Source organism: Ambystoma mexicanum, chromosome 6q, assembly GCF_040938575.1.
Source record: "Ambystoma mexicanum isolate Mex_15411 chromosome 6q, UKY_AmexF1_1, whole genome shotgun sequence".
NCBI classification, from domain to species: Eukaryota; Metazoa; Chordata; class Amphibia; order Caudata; family Ambystomatidae; genus Ambystoma; species Ambystoma mexicanum.
The window spans coordinates 81,279,770-81,302,835 of NC_090937.1; the positions used below are offsets into that span (position 1 = coordinate 81,279,770).

Genomic DNA, 23,066 nt, shown 5'->3' on the forward strand with positions numbered 1-23,066 from the left:
TGCTCTTCCCCATCATCTTGTTTTTGTAACAATACTCCTCCAAGGGCACCCTCAGTGGCATCGCCTTCAATAATGAAGGGTTTGATGAGGTCAGGCTGGCAAAGGATGTGTGCTCTAGGGACTGAAGCCTGGAGAGCTAGAAAAGCCTTTTTAGTGGCATTGTCCCATATGAAGGGAATGTTTTTTCTTAGGAGACAAGTCAAAGGTAGAACCACAGTGGCGTAGTTGGAAATAAACTCCCTATAAAAGTTCGACAAACCAAGAAATATCCTTGATGGACATAGGCAAAGGCCACCCAATGATGGCTTTGATTTTCCAGGGATCCGCCTGTATTCCTGCAGTAGATAATATATATTGCAAATAAGGACCACTCGATAAACAGAAATGGCATTTTTGCGGTTTAACCAATAGGTGATGCTCTTGGAGATGATGTAACACTTCTTTCACGTGTGCTGGATGGTCAATTAGGTTTTTAGAAAACAACAAGTTGTCATCCAAGCATATAATTATTAACTAGAAGCCTAAGTCCGAAAAGATGTGATCAATGAACCGATGGAAGATGGCAGGAGCGTTGGTAAGGCCAAAGGGCATAACTCGATAATCAAAATTACCAAAAGAGTCATAAACGCTGTCTTCCATTTGTCTCCTTTTTTCATCCTTAGCAGGCGATAAGGTCCTCGGAGGTCCAGTTTATTAAACACAACAGCCCCTCAGACAGCTTTCAGAATATCATTGATTAGAAGAAGAGGACATGTGTCTTTAATTGTTATGGTGTTAAGTCCTCGGTAGTCCAGACATGGATGCAATTCCTTGCAATTCGTTTTGGAGGTTGACTCTCAAATATTACAAAAGGGCCCTTTTTCGGATTCCGAAAGAATGAACATCCTACCGAATGGTACAACCGATCCTGGAATTAAGTCTATGGCGCAGTCATCTGCATGATGCGGTGGCAGGTCTTAACTGTTTCTTCGCAAAAAATGTCACCAAATTCCTAATACTCTGTAGGTTCCATACTGATGCTGCCTATAGGTAAGGTGGATAAAACAGAGTTCACAGAGGCAATCGGTTGTGGTCAGACTCCTACAGGGTAACAATACTCCATAAAATAAGAGAGATGTTCCTTTAATTCTTTTAATTTCATTTCATTTTTATTTCGGTGATTCACCATAAAAACAAGAAGACAGTACTATACAAAAAATACAATAATCAAATCACATAAAATCTTACTATTCACAATATATCAGTAACAATATATTGTTAGTATAATTAGAATATCACTTTCATCAAACGATATTTGCCAATAATCAATTGGAAAAAAGTCTACTCGTTCTTCACAAGCCGCGGGAGAAAGTGCAAGTGCATAATTAATAATATCACACAATACATAGATAAGGCTATTAATACATCTGTAATCACGGGATCCACCCACTATACAATTAAAACCCAGTTAGTCATAAATAAAAGACTGCATTAAAAACTAGGAGAGAAGAGCAATGTCTCATAAGCATAAGGGCCTCATCCTTGCTCTAGTACCATGCAAATTCAATGTTGGCTTAAGCCACTTCCATCTCACAAGATACAAAAGGCAAGTGAACATAAAAGGCATTTACTCTTCAACAGAGGTGACACAGAAAGGACAGAAAACAGACGTGCCCTTCCCCCAGTGCTTAGTAAACTTTGAGAGTGGAAGGATGGCGAGTTGAAATTTTGTAATGATACACTTAACTTTCGTTCCACTCTGGGTAATCCAGATATTGCTACATTACCAAACTAGATTGGACCAAAATGTAATTTGCTGACAAACGGCCAGCATTGCATATGTGAAGCCTGGAACCCAAGACCAAGTTGTAAAAGTGCCTCTTAAGAACATCCTTAGATTGTGGACCAGAGCTAGAAGGATCTAACCATAGTGACACGAAATCTAAGATCGAGAACATATGCTTAACATATTTAAAACAAGGCAAGGTTTTAGCACCAGTCATGGTTAGTACATCCATAAGGCCCTCTCTATATACAATGAGGTCCTCAGTGTACCAAATCTTTAGCCAATACAATAATGGTTTAAACATAATTTCATACTTGATTTCAATATGTCCTAATTCAAGTGCTGCCGGGACTGAGGGAGCACTACGGCGTAAGCGCAGAAGACATTTCAGGAACTTGTTTTCAATTGTCTGGAGGGAGGTACAAGGCACATGTCCCCATAATTCTGCTCCAAGTGCCATCGCTGGAATACCCTGTGCCTTACAAACCCTCTTAGATGAAGAAACTGATCTACCTCCATAACGAGCAGAAAAGAATGCAACCGCACCAGATTGCCTAGCTGCTGTCAGGCTTGCACTTTTCCAGCTGTCCTGTCCATATCAAATTGCTCGCAAAAGGTATTCCCAAGTATTCAAATACATCCACTGAATCTAACAACAAATTGTTCAGATAAAATGTGGAGAACGCACAATGAACAGTGCCTAGAGGTCTACATATCATTATTTTAGTTTATGGTTAGGCCTTTGTTCTTACATATGGCATCAAAGGTCGGGAGCTGGTGTTGGAGGCCAGCAGGGCTTTTGGACAATAGCACTGTGTTGTCTACAAAAAACAAAAGGCTTCATTTATAGGAGCCTAACCTAGGGGCATATTATGCAGCTGCACTCATATCTGAAACAATGTTGTTTATAAAAAATAAAAATAGCAGAGGGGCCCTGCCTTACTTCTATATTAATGGCTACAGGAATGGTTAATTCTCCCGCTTGGTTTGACCTAACGCGGGTAGGGTTGCAGCTATATAGAGCCTTAAGAGCACTACTAAGGTAAGCAGGGACTTGAAATTCATCCAAAACATCCCACAGTTGCTACCTTTGCACTGTATCAAAATCTGCCTGCAGATCAACAAATGCCAGATATATATAGTTTGGGATTCAAATATAAGACATTTCTGCAGAATGGATTCCAATCTAAATGCCTGGTCAAGGGTTGAAACACCCTTCCTGAAGCCTGCCTGGGCATTGACAAAATGTTAAGTTCTTCGGGCCAATCTTTGAAGCGACTCAATACAACTTTATAATGTATTTTTGCTAGCAAGTCAATTAGAGATATGGGTCTATAATTTGAGGGGGCTTCAGTGTCCCCTTTCTTAAAGGTTGAATTATAGTTGCCCCCCTCCAAGTAGCAGGCAGAATAAAGGTTCTATTTATTTAATTGAAGAACTTAGTAAAAAAGAGTACACATATCTCTGATTGCTCTTAAAAAGGTCAACTGGGATAAAGTCTTGGCCAGAAGTTCTACCACAGGAATAAATAAGTACATAAATAGGATTGAGAGGGACTCACCTTCTCCACCTCAGGAATGGTGAAAAAATATTTTGTGAGGGGCATTCAATGGAGTTTGCCATTCCCATCCAAGTGATGGTAGGATTTTCTCTTGATGGTATAGAGACTGAAAATGTTTGGCCTATATATCAGGAGGATTGTTACCTAAACTGGAACACTCATCAAAATTAGAGCAGGTTCTCACCAAACACCAAAAATCCCTGCTGTTCAATGACATAGCTGCAGTACATAATGCAGTTCAAAGAGCTTCAGTGTGATAAGTTTTCTTATTCCGTACTAACATCTTATAGTCATGTCTTAGGAGGTTCACTCTTCCCGTGTTTCTTCCTTCTTCGTTCCTCAGTGCTTGGTATGAGAAGTCAAGAGTAAGATTCGGACACAGAGGCCCTATTTTGGTTGCTTTAGACTTTTATTTTATAAACAAACAAAAAAAGCGGGTTGGATGAAGTCCTATCTTTCCCTGACTCTATGAGGGGTTTCCCTGCCTCAACCAAACTAACTAAGGTTACTGTCAGAATGTGCAAAGTAAAAGAAGTCCTCCGTCCTTTGTCCAAACCCTAACGTGCCCCTCATACGCTAAATCTAATATAATCTGAAACGGGCAAAGTCTGTTTAGCTGCCACCTGAAGCTTTTCTCCAGCAGTTCGACTTCAAAGTAAAGTTCCAAAAGGTGAAAATAAATGAATCCACTTCAGGAGAGGATTTGTCCCCCTGATTCCTATTGTGTTCACAGTTCTATTCAATGTATACAGTTCACCATTAGTTTCTACTCTTCATCTGGTATACTCTCCTGCCAGGACTTTGTACCATTTCCATGCAAAAGAACTTCAAGACCTTCAGGGGTTTTACCCTTCCTCTGGATTACAATTACAGTATTCTCTACTTTAAAAAGGGTATGGGTCTTCCCTTTATTTTCCTTCATACACAGTTTATCATTTCAATCCACTTGGTTCCTGGTATACTCTCCTGTTAGGACTCTGTAATACTTCCATTCACAGTTCACTTCCCCTTGGGCTCCTGGTATACTCTCCTGCCAGGACTGTGTAATACTTCCATTCACGATTCAATTCCACTTGGTGTCCTGATATACTTGCCTAACAGGAATCTGTAACACTTCCATTCACTATTCACTTGCACTTTGCTTCCTGGTCTACTCCATTGCCAGGACTGTGTAACACTTGAATTCACAGTTCAGTATTTTCAGGGTCCCGAATTGTAGTTTCAATATCTTCTCCTTGCACCGTTCCCAATTGGATGCAAGTCCCAGACCCACTACTTTCTGTGCCTGAAACACTTCCTTGCCAGCTTTTCCAAATTATAATATGTACTTCGATCCATGTTGCCAAGTATAATGGCTTTAGCTTACTTGCTTTCCAATCATACAATGGTTCTCAGTCTCCCTTTTCGAGCTTCCCCAGCTTCTATTTGGTACTCTTTACGGAATGCGGTAGACCGGACAAAGCCCCCCCCGACCCGGCTTCCCAAACCTTCTGTGTGGGCTCTCTGGCTTTCTTTGGCAGCTTTGTCGTCCTTCGCGTCTACCGGTTCTGTCTGCCTACTGTCGTCGGCTCGGACTGACGCTTCATCCACACCTAGGCCTCCGCTCCACCTCCATTTCCTTTCAGCACCCTTCTCTGGTCACGGTGGTGCAGCGGGAAGGCTCCTCCCTCAGGTTTGCTTTGGACGGCGTCTCCAGGTTCGCCGCAACTCAGCAAGATCGTCTGCTTCCTTCTCACATCTCGACCGGCGTTGGAAATTAATTCTCCTTCTCTCCATCTTGGTTTTCCACTGCCGGTTTTGAATCTCCTGACAGTGTTTACATGTTCCCAACAACTAGTATACACACTGTTCTTTGCAGTCGTAGTAATCTTCATTACTCAATCCCTCCTCCTCATCCCAGTCTTCTCAAAAGGATGTGTATGGGAGATTCTGTTACCTTCACTAGGATGTTCTCACAGTATGCCATACATAGATTAGATGGAAATAAATGGATGTCATTATCCCTTAGGTAAACCATGTCTCTTCTGTTGAGTCGGCCCTACTTCCCCGAGGGTGCTCTTCCCCCATGTGGTCCTCCCTTAGATAGCCACCCCCAGTGTCGGAGTCAGTTAGCTTCTGCCCTTCTTGGCCACATGAGGGGAGGTACCCCCCGGGGAACTGGTGACCAAAGCAGACTTGGCTCTTCTGCATTCTTGATCATACCAACCTCTGGTCTTATTTAATTTACTTGGGGGTGTTCTAATTTACATTGTCACAATAGATGAGAGCCTTACTACCAGAGAGTCATAGAATCTATATGGGAAAGAACAGAATTAGGCTTAGAAAACTGTTCCAACAGGGGTATGATAGACACATATATATCTTGGGGATTATCCTCATTCACGATAGGATGGTTTTGAAAGTTGGCAGTTCCTTAATTCTAGGCTTGCCATGAGGCAAAATGGGCTTCTTCACCCAATCAATCTTCGGTGCACAATTTGCTGACAATGGGTCATGATCACTTTCCCAATGCTCCAACCCAATGAAAGAATCAATAAGGCCCCAAGAACCCACAGACATCAAAATAAAATCAATTAGGCTCGATTTGCTCAAAAAAAGTGAAAAGTAGGATGAGCTGGTGAGTCCTCTGCAAACCGCCCATTGCATGCTCTTAATTCATGCGAATAAAAGATCCCATGGACTATCCCTGCAAAGGGATAGTTATGCGACGAAACGGAGGCTTGTAAAACCAGGATGCCCCAAGCATCGTCTTCATGGGACATCTCAACTAAGGGCACACTAGGATCTTCAAACGGGCAAATAAAACCTCCCAACAATATCAGGGCCTTGTTTGAAGTCTTTTCAATAGATTCAATAATTTTGAATGGAGCCTCCTCAAGTTGAATAACTGTTTGGTGGTTCTGTCGTAAGTATACGTTCAGAAAGAACATTTTAAGACCCTCCTCGAGACCAAGAGCCACTCATAGCAAATCCGGAGACCTCAAGTCGATCTGTTTACAGGACCAGAGGCATAGACAGGGTAGTGCGTGAGCGGGCACGGGCCACGTAAAATCTGTAAATGCCCACTCAGCACTGCTGTGTGGGCCCTTTGCAGATGTTAACGTCCCTGAAGTGGGCTGACTATGTTAGCTTCAGGCCCCACTTGTTAGACAATCCTGGCTACGCCTCTCTGTACAGGACACACCTCGACTACCATGGACCCAAGTAAGAAGACCCCATTTAGGTCTGCCCCTATTGGATTTGATAGAGAAGAAGTGTGGTAACTAGATTTATGAATGGGCTGCTTTGACCAGGTTTCTTGAATGAAAATTAGTTTGTTTTTGTCAATTAAATCATGCCAGTCAGGGTCCAGGTATTTTCTGGCTAATCCGTTGATGTTCTATGGGAGGATTGACACTACCTCTCTATCAGTCGATGGTGGTAAAGAGGCCCCACTGAAGGAAGCATGCAAATCATGTGGGGGGTCAAGACCTCATTTCATAGCATGAGAAACTTTAGTACCAAGACTATAATGTCCAATGAACCTATCTCCCTGTTTGGTGGGGTATATAATCCGAGCACTAGCTGGGTTTGGTGACAATTCCTCTCTGGCTCAGATGTCAAATCAATGACATTTCCAGAGTTCGTTCCAAGCTGTCCATGCTAGCTTTAGCTAAAGCGGGGGGAATGGGATGCACAATAATCAAAGAATTGGTAGGCGGTGAGGAGCAATTGCAGGCAGCGGACTTGGTCGCACCACATCTAGGCTCAGCCGCAGACGGGAGTGGCTCCCCTAGGTAGGATTGACTCCCCTGGGCAGGAGTCATTGTAGGCAGCTATTTGTGCCCTGTTAGGGCTTTCTCATGCGGGAGCAGGCCATGATGCACACTGGGAGGCCAGCGCTGCGAGCCACGTTGGGTCGATGGTGGTGAGGGTTCCTTGGCCCTGGGTGCCGTGCTCCAGCTCCCCCATGCAGGAGCGAGCTTTGACGTGTCCCAGAGGCACAGCAGTGCCAGGCTGTGGCCTGGTGTCTGGGATGAGTGGGGGGCCGGATCTCATCCTCGCTGCCAGTTGTTATGGGGCTGGGGAGGCCGGCCCATTGGTGGTGAGGTTCTGTGGGAGACAGAGCGGCTGGTCCAGGGCCATCGCACGTGCTGAGCCCAGCAGGGCTACAATGACACCCTCAAATCAGGAGTTGGGAGGCAACTGGCGGGTGGGAAGCTATCACTCTTTATTTATATACAAAGTACACATGACCCAGCACGCAACCTCGTGGTGACGTGCTGTAATCACAGCAGTGTGAAGATTCTTCCCCTGTTTAGCCAGCTCAGTTTTGCTGGCGCCATCTAGGCTAAGCATGACATATTTTCCCCAGGCTCTGTTGAGTTTCCTGTTGGTAGTTGCCTCCAGCTTCAGAAGGAAACCAGCTTCCAAATGCAGATTTCCGTTTGGTCATCTCTCAGTATTTCTCCGTTTTCTTTCTGTCAATTCTTTCTGTCAATCAGTGACTTTGTTTTACCGATCTGGCCTCTTGTATGCTCTTTGTATAGGGCAGTGGTGGGTAAAAGGTTGGCTAGAGGTGCTATGGCAGTGCATCAGCAAAAACACACAGAACAAGTAATAACAATAAACCAACACGAAAAAATACAACATAAGATCAACAATAAGCATCTGCGGGAGGTCTAGAAAAACATTCAGACAACATTGATTTCCCGCTTTTATCATAAATCCTAATAGTTCAAAGGATATTGCATTAAACTGTACTTAAAATGTCTGAAAAACATACAGAATCTTATATACGGGGAGGAGAATTCCATAACCACCTGCCTAATACTTTGAGGGTCTTAGCACCCACCCACGTATTACGATAACTATGCTCTTTTCTTTAAGTTCAACTTCTTTAACATAGTGTAATGAACAGCCAGGACGGTACCATTCAAAGATGTTAGCCAAATACAAAGGGACAAGTCCATGTAATGTTTTGCAGATTTGAGATAAAGCGTGGAACTGAAGTAGTTTATCTATAGTCAAACAGCCCAGAGATTTTCGAACTTAAGAGATATGGGCCTCATTACGACCCTGACGGTCCTGGTACTACGGTAGCGGTAAGCATGCCGGTACTGTAGTTCCCGGACTGCCATACTACGAGCTGTGCTCGCGGGTGCCTGTCAGCCCGCCAGGTCTGACCAGGAGGGCAGAGCGGCACCTGCGAGCACAGCACGTCGGATGCACCGGCACCATTCTGAATGTTGCTGGTGCATCCGACGTCCCACTCCCATTCAGCCTCATGAGGCCGAATAGGCATGGGGAGTCCCTTATTGCAGGCACCTGCAAATGGGAAATTAACGGGTCCGTCGAAGTCAGCATGACCCTGTTCTTGGCCATTTCCGGGTGCCGGTAATAATGCAATTCCGGCGGCAGCTGGGCCGGTTTTGCCGGCACGGCTACCTCTAGAGTTGTAATGAGGCCCATGGCCCTATTTCCGCACCAGAAAAATAGTATGGATTGTCTGATTTTGAACGGATTGTGATGTATTCACACATTTTTGCTAATGCCTTAGTAAACTGAAATACAATGGTGAAATAGATAATGCCTATGCTTGCACTAAAAGGACCCAGCAAAGTAGGCTCAGCAAATGACACATTCTACTAATGTTGTATAGGGGATAGTATACTAGTTTGTTACTGAGTCTACCTGAAGGGCAAATAATAGTTTACTTAAGCAATAAACCCTATTGGTGGGGGCATTACCGGGTCAGGTAATGCTGCGGGCCAGTTAGAAGCCAGAGCGAAGTGGGGGCTTTAAACTAGTCTGGGGCATTGCCTTCTACGGTTATGCCCCCGCCAAGAGCCGTTTAATGCTATTAGTATCCTTGCTTGTTATACCAGTATACTAAGCGTTTGATTTTTTCAAGTTGAGAACCGGCGTGTTTGCCGTTTCTCAACTTTCAAAAAAATTAAAAAACTATATGGCTGCTCCGGATTAGGGAGAAGGGGACTATTTATGTTGTACCATCTCCCTTTCCAATGGCGGGCATTGCTGCATCGGGGATGCACCGGAAACACGAGTGTTCCTGCTGCCGGCGAGGGACCAGGCAGCACAAGGTAAGTGGGACAGGGTGTGAGGGATTGGAGATGTGGAAAGGGGGTGGGCGTGAGGGTAAGGGGGCGCAGGGGCAGCGCACTTATCTGATTCTCGGTGAAGGAAGATGGCAGCCTCCAGCTCCAAGGGGGCTCGGAGCAGGGGTTTTACTGTGTGGTAAAGCCTCTGTTCTGAGCATCCAGATTGGCTGGGAGCCTCCCCCACAACCCCACTGGGGCACCAATAGGAAATAAAGCACAATATTCTTAATAGAATCATTTGGAACCAGATGTTGTCCCAGATGTTTAGGTCAATGAAAGGTGAGGGTCCCTGTGTATGGGAAGTCAAGGAGCAAGACCTTTATCTTATCACCATTTAGGCAAAGCCAGCTGTCGTGTATCCAGCACTACCCCTGCCAATTACCATGGGCAATCCAGCAGAATTTGGCTATCATCCACGTTCAGTTAATACCGCAAATTGAAATACTCCACCCTCTGGTCAAAAGGAAACGAACCTTGTGGCATTCCACAAGTAATCAGATGGGGGAGTGAGATGTAGTTGGTCACTGTGATCCTGTGGCTTCTCTCGCTGAAAAAGGAACAAGCCTAGTCTAGTTGCCTAGGCGGTGGAACAGGACCTCACGGTCCATGGTGTATAAGCCACATATAGATCCAGCAGAGTAAGTGCAGTGGACCATTCCTATCCCTGAGGTCTAGCAGCTGCTCGTGAATTAGAAGTGCCATTGTTTTGGTGCTTCTAGAATGCATGGGCTTCTTACTGAAGCGCACTCATAGTAGAACAGCCAACTGTCCTGCACTTGAGATTATTCACTCTGCACTAGGGTTGCAAATCTCTCCTGGCTGCGGTTCATTTAACCCTAAGGTGATCATCAGAGAAAGCGGCAAGAGATAGCCTAAGAACATACGAAGTCCCAGAGACTGTTTGTGTATGTATATTTGCTGGAATATGAAATAATAACTCCTTGACATGGAGCGGTGAACCCCCAGGTGGATTATTAGCTGTCCATGTTAGCGTGCAGTGTATGCCGAGCATCTCTTGACCCAAGCCCAGAATTAAACATGTGAAGCCCAGTTCAGGTCAAGCTGCACCTGCTTTTGACGTGGGTTTGGTCCTCCAACAGATCCAGCACATGTTCAAATTTGCACCCTCCAATATGATAACCTGGAGTAACTACTCCCATCACAATCTTCTTCGAAACCGAAGGGGGAGCATACATATTCACCACAGTAAACAAATCATTGTTTCCATACCCGATTGCCTTATCACCAGCAAATAGCTACCCCATGTCCAACTTTGAGGAACATTTTTAGTCGAGGACCAGATTTCTTTTTACATTAACTTGACTTTGCTTGGTTTTATCATTGAATGAGTAGACTTACAAACACCTGCGTTCATAAAGATCATAAAGCCAGGCACATCCTTCCCATGGGTGATGTTTGAGAATAGCATTGCAAAAGCATGCTAACACTCCAGTAAGTGGAATACTGAAAGGGGCACGTTGTGTGGTGGACAGAGTGTCAAGGAGAGGATCCTACTCTTGCTAATGGCAATAGGCCCACAACTGTGAGGGTATTACCATTAATCATATACCCATATCCTGTGCACTAATGGCAAATTGACTATTTCAGTCTGTTACCTGCCGTATTGGTGTCTTTGAAATATTTTCTCAAACTGCAACGTTGTCCAACCAAACTGAATCCCAAACAATAACATATGTTTGTGATGGCGATAATGCACTGAGAAGAGGTGCTAGCTCACAGTCAGTGCTATACAGCCAATCTATACAAATAACTGCTTAGAAAGAAAAAAACGATCATAATTGTAAATATTTTAAGGGTACACTGTGTGCACTCTTATTAAAATGTGTGACACTATTTATTATTTTCAGAACTTTAATTATTTAAAGGGTGTGCAGTGTTTTTCATTCATGTTATTTTCATAGCTGGTCTGAACGTGGGCCTTTAAGGCTTGGAGCAGATCGGGTGCCACATTCTCCTGAGCCATGAAGGAATGGCAGAGTGTAGACACTAAAGTCCTCGCAATGGGTAACTAATAACGGTATTAGCCAAATTGTTCGTTTATAATTGATCGAATGGCACATTTGACCGAATTCGGTCAGTACCATTCGATCGATTATAAAACATATCGAACATGGGGAGCTGGGGTTGTATGGTATTTTTGGCCTTGCAGGGTTCCAGGGGTGTCCCCTGCTTCCTCAACTTGGGGGGGGGAGAGGAGGTGATCCGACCCACGTTAGTAGGGGAGGGTGGGTGGTGGCAGCCGCATTTCAGTTTCATATGTATTGGGGTTGTTTGTTCATCTGATAATTGATCTAATGCAAGCAGATTTATTGACAGTTCACCACAAACAATTATCAGATGAACAAACAACCCCACACCATGAATAACCACAGACTGTATCACATTTCTTCCAACCATATCCTTCTGAAAAATCACTTAAGGAGGGGGTAAAATCTGTGCTCGCTCAATGACCCCTTTTCATACCCATAATTTAAAACCATACTGAGGATTTTAGTATTAGGCAAATTGTCATGGGTTCTAATCTTTTCTCAGAGGTTTGGCATGCTGCTGGACCTACTGCTGATTTATGTAACTCATTGCTCTACGCTACTCATCTGAATATGGGGAGAGTAGGCAAGCTTCATTGGTGGCAGGCATTAATGAGTTGATGTATTTATAATTTAGCATTCAAGCATTTAAATATTATTTGTAGCCACTTGAAGAGGGGTGCATCCTCTCCGTTTTTAATATGATCTTGATTCCTTCCTTCTGTTCTCTGCTTAGATTTTTTTCTGTACAAAAGATGCATACAAATGTCTTGCTTTTCAGTAGCTGTGTGTTTTTGGAGTGTTATATCATTATATGGTTCCAACACCACTCATTCCTTCCAAGTGTACTCGTTGTGAGTAACATTGAACTTGTGATAGCTCACTAAAACATGTCAATTTAAATTCTGAGTGCATACGTTAATGTTACTGAAACGGCAAATGCTTACCTCAGTTTGATCACTTGCGATTTGACGTATTCCTTTTTTAAGTCAGAATTTCCATACGTTGTATTAAGCTGTTGAAAGAGAGAAGACACTATTAATAAAATGGAACAAAACACAAACTGATAATAGGTGGCATTACTCCTCATTCAACATTGATGGTACTCAGATTACTGTCTCCCCAGCAGTAAACACCCTGGGTGTTTACCTTGATGCTACCCTATCACTCACCCACCAAGTGAATGCGATCTGCTCATCAGCAGCCTACACAACCAAAGTAATACATGCTGCCAGACCCTTCCTTTCAGCTGATAGCTGTCTAACAATTACGCGGGCAGTGGTACACGCCAGGTTAGATTACTGCAGTGCACTCTTTGCCAGCACATCTGCACAGAACATTCACAAACTCCAGACGATCCAAAACAATGCTCTTCGAGCGGCCTTAAACATTCCCAAAAGGGAACACATCTTGGCTACCCTGAGAGCCATTCACTGGCTCCCAATCCAAGAAAGGATCATGTTCAAGACGCTCTGTATCATCCAAAGGTGTAGCTCCATATCTACCCTGCCCTACTTATCCCAGAAAATCATGAAGTCCCTTTCGTCAAGGCCCACTAGAACAGCTTGCTCCCATTGGCTGATCCAGCCTAGGTTCAAACGCACCAAAGCGGGATGTTCCAGTTTACCATCCATTGCAGCCAAGCAATGTAACTCCCTACCACAAGCCCTGAGAGCCGAAGATTCAGACTGGGCCTTCCGAAGAGCTCTCAAAACCTGGCTGTTTACATAATGAACCACTGCATCCCCCTGCCTATGCCACCTAAATCAATTCTAGGGTCTGCATGCTACTAACGACCTTTTCTACTAACGACCCTCTGCTCTTCTCTACCTCTCCCTCTTTGTTCCTCTGTTTCTCATGACTGTAAGTACATTGCCAATAGGCCACATGTAACTGGTCTCAGGCAACAGCACCTCGATGCCTCTGGGTTTTGCGTGCTTTACAAATGAAATAAATACATAAATATAATTACTTGTCTTACGTAGTATTGCATCACCAAATAGATTCACATGTCCCAGTCAAATCAATATTGCAGACTTTGTTTATGTTTCTCCGCAATAAGCTTCCAAAATGGCGGAACTTAGCTAGCAATGAGAGTGAGCTAAACTCAGAGGGTTTGTCACTGTCAAAACACATCATGTACCTTAAACTGACAGACACACTTTATTTGTAAAATACTGGCACATGGTTAAATGTGGTAGATAACATTGCCTCCACCCCTGGTATAAATTGCTTGGGCTGCCTTGCCAAATTTTGTAATGGTCTCCCCCAATTATTATATTTGTTTGTATGTCCTAATGCCGACATTCCAAAGCTACGATTATAGGGCTAACCCATGTGGGTGTGATAATTTCCATCTGGAAATTAGCTTCATACAAAAAGACACACATTGATCTGTAGGAGTCTATGTTGCCCTTACTGATCCTCAAGACACAAACAGAAACTACTACAATACTAAAGTGCAAATAACATTTTGGTGAACTGGGAAACCAATTAGCTGTCTAGGTCACATGGACTTCTTCATCTGGTGTAATCGCAAAGGCAATGAGTTACTAAAACACCCCAATCTAAACAATTCCTTCACATACAAAAAAGAGACTTTTCACTTTAAACTTACATGGGTGAAACAAGAGTATGTATGGAAGATAGGTCTTGGGTGGCCTGCTTTATCTACATAGGCCTAAATCTGACAATACGGATGGTACACATCAAACCCGTTTCACAATTCTAGCAGTGCTGGCAATCACACTTCAAGAAGGCGCAAATTGGGGGGCGTGGCCGACATGTGAGCTCAGAAGACGTGAGTCCCTTGAGCTCCTCTTGCCGCCGAAAACATCCTGATAAGATTTTCCTGCCTGGTGGGACACAGAGAGCCGAAATTTTAAGCACAATTGGGCGAGTGTCTGTAGCGGCTCTGTGGCAAGTCTCAGCTTGCAAATCCTGTGTTTTGAGGCTGTAAGTCGAGAAATACTTTCGGCGCGTAAGACGCGTGAGGTGCCTCCAAGATGGCCGCCGCGACTCGTCGCCTCTAGAGGACAGAGGCCCCTGTAACCTGCGGTGGGAGAAGACGCCTGCACCGTGTGGCAGTGGAGCTGGCCGGGCAGCTGCTGCAGCCTAGACACGGCGGACGGCACCGAGGGAGAGGGACTGAACCCCCCGTGCCTGCCTGCTGAGGAGGGGGTGTGCTGCGGACCCGGCGGGGACCTCTGGCAACACCCAGTAAGTGTGGTGGTGAAGCGGGGAGCTGCGGCCTCATACCTGCCGGCTGGGAACCGGCGCTGCCTAGCGCAACGCGAGCGCCAACGGAGAGGACTGCAGAGAGCGGTGTCGGCCGCGTATGCTGAGGACTGCAGCCCTGAGAGCCGGAGCGACGGACGAGAAGAACAACAGTAAGCGAGGCTCCCCTACCAAACCACGGCTGCATCGGCCAGTGCTCCCTCCCTTCCCTGCTGGGAGCCGGCATCAACACAGGAGCACGGCGGCGCATCCATCTGCTGACACCAGTTTACAGACTCCATAGACCCAGCGTGCCTGCGCTGGACATTGGTGCCGTGATCCAAGCGGTCCTCTGCAACTCAAAGGGGGAGCGGAGGACGCGGAGGAGCACACGCTGTGGCCCGCGGGCCCCTGCAGAACGGCTGGAACCTGGAGGAGATCCCATAGCGTAATCTCTCCCCCTCCCTGCACTACCACGTGAAGAGCGGCTTGCAGAAGGGGACCGGAGGCTGCATTGGGAACAACCCCAGGTCATAACAAGTGAGTGGGGCCCCCTCCTCCTTTAGGCCCTCTCGACCCCCCCCTGACGAACAAACCACTGGGGGAGAAAATATACATAGAAAAGGGGTGATTCTTCCCCACGAGGAAGGAGGTGTGAGGCACGGAAGCGCCCTACAGCCCAGCGAAGAGGGCCTAGCCCGGCTAGAGTCTGGTGTAACGGCAAGGGCCTTCTTAGAGTCTCGTGACGGTGCTGGCATTGGACTAATGATAATCTGTGGTGCAAGCCCCACCTGGCAACTGCTCCTGGCGAAACACAGGTCATAACGCACCGTATAGTGGATGAGAGACCACTAGAGGACCACCACTTCATGGGTGAACTGTTAGAAACGCCAGAGGTCCGCGCGTTCTGTGAAGGCACAATAAGGGGCACCGAGCCCCAGGCGCTCAAAGTACGTTGCCATATTAGCCTATTGGAGGACTCCCTGGGGACCCACAGCTCTCCATCTGACTCGCTACGGGGCTGCAACACCACACACCTGGGTGGGACAATCACTCCAACCGCGCATAAACAATACCACCCGACCCATTGTGCCGGGCGCCCCACGGCTTCCGGAAATATGGGAAAAGACAGGCAGAAGAAACCATCCACACAGAGCAGTATAGATCAGTTTGCCGTCGCTACTGCCCCGGCCACGGCGGGCCCAGCAACACGACCGAACTCCCCCACAGGGGACGGCTCTCTCTCCTTACATAACGTAATGGCGGACATCCCCAACTCCTGATCCTCCATGGAGACTAAAATAGACAGTATTGCGGCGGATGTCTCCTGTGCCACGATTTGCAGAAGCTGACTTCCAGAACAGGAGAGGCGGAACACTGCATCTCTGAAGCGGAAGACAACATTGGCGGGATCAATCATCAACTGTCCCAAGCCTTAAGCCGCTTGAAAACCCTTGAATCAAGACTGAATGATGGAGAGGGAAGATCCCGCCGCAACAACATCCGCATCCTGGGCCTGCCGGAGGGGGAAGAGGGACAATGCATGCAACTGTTCCTGGAACAGTGGCTCGTGGACATCTTCAAGGCCCAATCCTTCTCAAAGTTCTTTTCAGTGGAGAGGGCTCATAGGATGCCTTCGGGCAAACCACTCCCGGGTGTTCCGCCCCGTACTATCATCGCCCGCCTGCTCAACTACCGGGACAGGGACGCCCTCCTGCAACTGTCACGCTCGCAAGGGTCGATCACCCATAACGGCTCCCGAATCGCCTTCTTCCCGGAGTATACCCGAGAAGTGCAGCGGGCACGACAATCGTTTGAACCACTTAAGAGACAACTGGCTCAACTGAATGTGAAATACGGCCTGCTCTTCCCGGCCCAACTTAAAATGTATCATAAAGGAACTACTGTTCACTTTAACGACCCACAAGAGGCCTGGAAATGGGCAGTGGCTCACATAGAAGGCGATTGGACTGCAAGACCAAGGAGACCGAGAGGAATACCCCCACCAGGACCTAGGCGGGCCTCCCCGAGGAGAAACCCAGACCGGGAGGGACAGGAGATCCTGGAGCCAGCGGCAGAACAAGGAGGACACTGAACAAACTGTTGTCCTTTACTCGGGGGCCTAGGAGCAGTGCTCTGACATGTGGGCGTGTGCTTTCCGCGCCTCCGATCCCGATGCATAATCTGTCCACCATGGAAGATGTTGACATTGGGCGCAAGAGAGGGAACTCTGGGGGAAGCTCTGATCCCTCCCCTGGTCAAGCCCCCTTTCCCCCCCCCCCTTTCTCTCTTTCTTGCTTCTTTGGACTCTATCCAAGGGTCTGGTTTTTGAACTGACACCTTAAGTTGAAGGTTCAGCAATGTTTGGGCGACAGGTACTTCGTGTTGGGGTGGAGTATAGGGTGGGAGTGAGTTGGGAAAATTCAAAACTCTGTTTGTTATTTCAAGACTGTCACATGCTCATAGGTCAAACAAACCATTGTCCTTTGTTGAGGATGCTCTGTACCACTCCACAGTGCACCCCCGCTCCTTTGGTACGGGCGGGAGTTATACCGCCATCTTTCACTGATCGCTATACCCTGGAAAACCCCATCATGCGTAATAAATGTCCTCCGCACAAACTTGTAAATCACTCATGCGACACACTAAATCTCTGAAATTCCTTACTTGGAATGTGAATGGGATGGGCTCAGGAATTAAACGGCGTCTTATCATGCAATTCTTAAATAGACATTCCCCTGATGTGGCTCTCCTAACAGAAGCCCACCTGGCCGGATCACACTGTGCCTTCTTTCAGAGAACCAACTATCGCCTTGCCTTTCATGCGGGGTACACAATGGGCTCCAGGGGCACCCTCATTCTCTTACACAAACGCATCCCATTTATTCAACAAACTGTAGAACAGGACCCCAGGGGCCGATACGTGTTCATCTTGGGAACGATCTGGGATCAAACGGTGGCAATTGCCTCAATCTATTCTCCACCTGGGCTGGGACAGGAGTTACTGGATGACCTTACCACCCTTATAGGGAAACATCACCCTGATGCACTCATCCTAGGGGGAGACTTCAATGACACCATGAATAATGACACTGGACGTTCCCATCTCTGGAATCGTAGCCCAGAAACCCCTACCAGATTAGCCAACTTTACATCTGCACTTGGGCTCCGAGATGTATGGAGGGAGTTACACCCGATGTTAGGGAATATTCTTTCCACTCCGGTGCCCAAGGTTCTATGTCCAGATTGGATTATTTCTTCCTACCACATACCGACCTTTACAGGGCAATGTCCGCAGAATTGCTCCCTCGGGGCATCTCGGACCACTCACCACTCTTAGTGGAAATATGTATGCAGGGTCCCCTCCCCCCTAGAACGTGGAGACTTAATAGCTACTATCTACGGTTCCCAGAACTGATAGATCGCCTAGAGGAAGTATCTGCCGAATACCCGGCTCCAGGAACTACTAGAGACTAAGAGGGAAGTGAGTAACTGGGAGACTAAGCACATCTCTGATCCCACACCCGAGACTCATCGATCCCTCCAACCCGCCCAAGAGCGCCTTCGGAACAGAGCGATGGATGACGCCAAGCAGGCCCATTGGCAGGCTAAAGCGAGGGTGTAGGTACTAGGGGACAAGGCGGGTAAATTGCTCGCCTGGCTGCAGAAAAGGGATGAAGGACAGCGCCATGTCAGGGAAATAGTTACATTACAGGGCAACAGCTATCACTCAGACGCTGGGATTGCTGAGGCCTTTGCAGCGTTTTACGCAGACTTGCACCAAGCCCCAACCTCTCCGCTAAACCCCTCCCTCTTAGATGCGGTAACGGTGCCGACTCTCTCTGAGCAGCAGAGGGACCATCTGGACTCGGCCTTATCGGAGGCTGAGATTTCAGAAGCGCTATCTCAACTCCAATCAGGGAAGGCACCAGGCCCGAATGGATTCCCTGTTGAAACCTGGCAAAAGCTAGGGGCAGACAAAATGGCGGCTCCCCTGCATAGAATGTTTCTTGCGGCCTGGGAACAGGGGACTCTCCCACCAGATCTCTGCAAGGCGACCATCGTGGTCATTCCCAAACCTGATAAACCTCCACACAAATGTGCTTCCTACAGACCTATATCACTGATTAACGGGGAGGCTAAGGTTCTCGCTAAGCTACTAGCGAACCGATTACAACTGGTTGCACCCACCCTGGTCCACCCGGACCAATGTGGATTTATGCCTTGCAAATCGACTCGGATGAATCTACGCCGTCTCCCTCTGGCGTTGGAGAGATCCCCGATTATAGACGGACCTTTGGCCCTGTTGGCTATCGATTTCGAAAAGGCGTTCAATTCCATTCGATGGGACAGCCTTTGGGAGATCATGCGCCGTATGGGATTCGGAGAAGCCTTTCTGGGATGGGTGAAGTTACTTTATACTAACATCCAAGCCGAGGTGAAAGTAAATGGATGGTCCTCCAGGTCCTTCCCTCTGGGTCGGGGTACACGGCAGGGATGCCCGCTTTCCCCCCTTCTATTTGCCCTTGCAAGCGAACCACTGGCTCTTTGGCTTCGTCAAAATACTGCCTGGGCGGGGTTTAGATGGCCGGAGGGATATGATGATCGTACATCTCTCTTCGCAGATGATCTCCTTGTATATCTAGGAGACCCGCCAAGGTCCTCCCCTATTGTAACACAACTGCTCATCCGCTTTGGTGAATTTAGCGGACTCAGAATCAACTGGGATAAATCAGTTTTCTTTCCTGTAAAGGGTGGAGAACAAGCAATCCCCCAGGAGTGCCCGTACCGAGTGGAACGACAGGGCTTTCGATATCTGGGAATATGGATATCCGGGGACTTGACAACTTATATAGAACACAATCTCCGACCGATCACAGACCGTTTCATTATTGATGTCCAACACTGGAAACTCCTCCTCCTGACACTTATGGGAAGAGCGGCACTCTTTAAAATGATGACCCTTCCCAGATTCCTTTACATCCTTCAGAATGCCCCACTCAAAATCCCAGACCTAGAATTTCACCAAGTGGAGACACTTCTCAGAGATCTCATATGGGGGGGAGGCCAGTCACGAATCGCGCTAACTACACTCCAGAGATCGGTCTGGGAGGGAGGAGTAGGAGTTCCCCGTCTCCAAACTTACCACTGGGCATCACAACTGGCAGTAGTTAATGATCTTCTTCATGGAAATCGAGACTTACCTCATATACGCGCTGAGATAGCCACTATACAGAACACAGATCTGCGGTCCCTCCTCTATCAACCCCTTCCGAGAACTCCCCCACCCACAACCACAACACACCTTATTATGGTATGGAGACAGGCACATCGATTAATTGGGCGGGAAAACAAAGTTACCACCGCACAACCCCTCTGGCAAAATAATAACCTAGCTGAAATCCGGAAGTTTGAGCCATGACCCAAATGGGTGAGAGCGAGAGCCACTAGAGTAGGGGATATGCTCACAGATGGGAAACTGACCCCATTTGACGACCTGCAACTACAATTTCAGATCCCAAAAACGGAACGATATCATTACATACGCCTGGCCCATGCCTTACGACCCTACTTAACAGCAGCCACACCGGTACCCGAGTACACCCCTATAGAGCGTAACATCCTGCCGGCGTATATTCCCACCAAATGCACTTCCATCCTTTATAATGCCATATCTTCCTTTGCCACCTCTGAACTGAATGAGCTGAAGGCGAAATGGGAAGCGGATGTGGGGGAAATAGATCCAGAGGACTGGCTACAAGTCCTCATGCATCCCCGAGAAATCGCTATTTACTCTAGGCTTCGACTTGTGCAGCTGAAAATACTGCACCGGGTATATTACCCTAGGACGCGCCTATACGGCTGGAAACGGGCCCCAGACCGAATTGTCTGCGATGGGGGGAGGAGGAGGGAACCTTCATTCACAACTTGTGGGCATGTCCTCGGATACAAACCTTTTGGAATGCATGCTGTAGGGAACTCTCCCGAGTTCTGACCCGTACCATACCACTGGACCCAAAGGCCTTACTCCTGGGTGTGCCTGATGAAATCGAGGCTAACAAGTGGGAGAGATTGCTCCTGCATACGGCGATGGGACTGATTAAGCGCAATATAGCACAGAAATGGGGAGCCCCTGATTCCCCGACATTGGACAAATGGAAATCGGATATGGACACATGCGCTATGATGGAGAATAGGATCTACTTAGCACGAGACTGTCCCAACAAAGCCTCGGAAATATGGGATAGATGGGAAGAAGAAGCGACCTGAGAACCCCTCCTACATGCGGGGGAGCGTGCACTGGATATTTAGTACTACACGCTAATATATGTACTGAGAAAGCCATTCGACCTCTGATGAGATGTGTATTACCTCTGTTGATTATTGATGACCATGACAGTCTTTGTGTTGATTTGCTTTTGTTTTTTTTGTGATTGTCGTACTATAATAATAATAATAAAATACTTTATCAAAATAAAAAAAAGAAGGCGCAAATTGTTCATGAAAAAAACGGCTGAACATAATATCCTCAAAATTACGCATGATACCCTGGAAACACATTGGAGCTCTTTTTCGAGTTGCGACTAAATTGCACGGAGGGGACCTGCAACGATTACAAGTTTGCGTAGGCAGGTCCTCGCTGTAATTTTCAACATTTGTATGGCAGAGTGATAAGTAAAGATCAAAAAGGTGGCGTACACGCTTGTGCGCCACCCTTCTGCACTCTACCGTGCCAAATGAGTAAACACCACCTGACATGTACGCATGGCAGGCAGTGTTTACAACAGATTTCTTTGGAGTATGCCTGCTTTTTGCTGGTGTAAAATGCAGGCAGGCTCCATAGGAACCCACAGGATTTGCGCGAATATAAAAATACATGCTGATGTAAATGCATGGAGTATTTGTATAGTGGAGAGGAAGGGGGAGGGGGAATTGTAATGTACGATATACGCTCCTCTCCACCATACATTTGAATGAAAATGAGGTGCACCGTTAAATGAATGCATAAGTCCTAAGGACTTTTATGCATTCAGTTAACGGTCCAAGAGGAGCAAAATTAACTCCATTGAAATGAAGCATTCAAAAACACAACTTTGAAAGCATCATGTGCTATTTTGGATTTACTCCGCACAGAGTACAAAGATGTTAACAGGCAAGCTTAAAATCTCAAGAAACAACTGTTGCCAGAATAAGTCAAATGTCCACAGCACTTGTACAGAACAGAGATAAGGTAGCAAAAGGGCTGCGGATGTCTGAGGGGCGTGGGTATACTGCCAATATACGACCACTAAGAAGGTACAATTAGAACAAGAGAAGGTCCCAGTCACATTGCGCCAAGCATTTTGCAGAGTATGAATTCAAGTCTGGAGTTTATTTGAAAACAGACAGCCCGACACGTGTTTCGAGCTTTAACTAGCTGTTCCTCTGAGGCTGAAGTGTCACATCAAAATATTAGAACGTTTTTTCACATTTGGTTTAAATGAATTGACAAATAAAATTTGGGGTAGCATGGTAAGGTAACATGGTATGGTAAACACAGGGGACAGATTTCCAAGGCATTGTGGGACACAGTACAAAGCCGATTAAATATAAAACAACATTGTATGTGTCAATGATCAAACACATTTTTGCAAGCACATTAATTAAAAAATAAATGTATATACCGCAAATAGTTGAAGCACAGCAGTATAAAGGTGGCAGGTTAAGGGAAAAAGAGAGAAAAGGAGACAAAAGACAACATTAATGTCAGTGTGGCTGAACCAGCACGAGCAATTTTGTCCAAAAAAATGTGAAGGTGAAAGCAATAAGGCAGGAATATTACCTTGACTTGAGGGTTCAAAAGGTCCAATTAGGAAATGGAAACTTGTTGCCAAGTGGCAGTACAGCTTAAAATCTCATTATTGCCGCCAACCTTCAGTTCTTCTAAATAAAACATCTGTCTGAATCTCCCTTGCATACAATAGCCTGAACCGACTTAATGTCCAATAAAACTTAAAGAGGACACTTGGCACAATGTGTTGGCTAAAGTATAGCGTCAGATATAAGCATGTGTTCTACAGCCCCCATGCAGTGTATGGGCTGTGCAGTGTCTTCAGTATACATGTCTGGGGTTGCTTGGTTTTCTGTGCAGAGTATCTTCAGTATAGTTCCTTAAGAGGTTCCATGACATTTCATCACGGGATGTTTTTCCGTTGGTGTTTTTACGGCAGACTTTTTTATGAAAAAAACTCATCAAGATTTTATTTTTTTTAATTTTGGGGGGTTCTCTCATCCCCCATACTCTTTCATTGTTTTGATATTCTCAAACACCCACACCCCAAATATATATTTGTCTACCCCCCTAAAAATTCGATTAGTTTTTTTCATTAAAAAAA

General features: G+C 46.3%; 1 protein-coding gene across 3 annotated transcripts in view; it reads right to left on the reverse strand.

Moving 5' to 3' along the window:
• The window catches only part of LOC138515785 (transmembrane protease serine 11D-like), a 739,714-nt gene that overhangs the window by 291,741 nt on the left and 424,907 nt on the right, over positions 1-23,066 (reverse strand). For all 3 annotated transcript variants that reach the window (XM_069630499.1, XM_069630501.1, XM_069630500.1), the window contains exon 5: positions 12,423-12,490. In XM_069630499.1, coding sequence (XP_069486600.1) covers positions 12,423-12,490 — 68 coding nt within the window. The remainder of the gene's footprint in view (positions 1-12,422; positions 12,491-23,066) is intronic.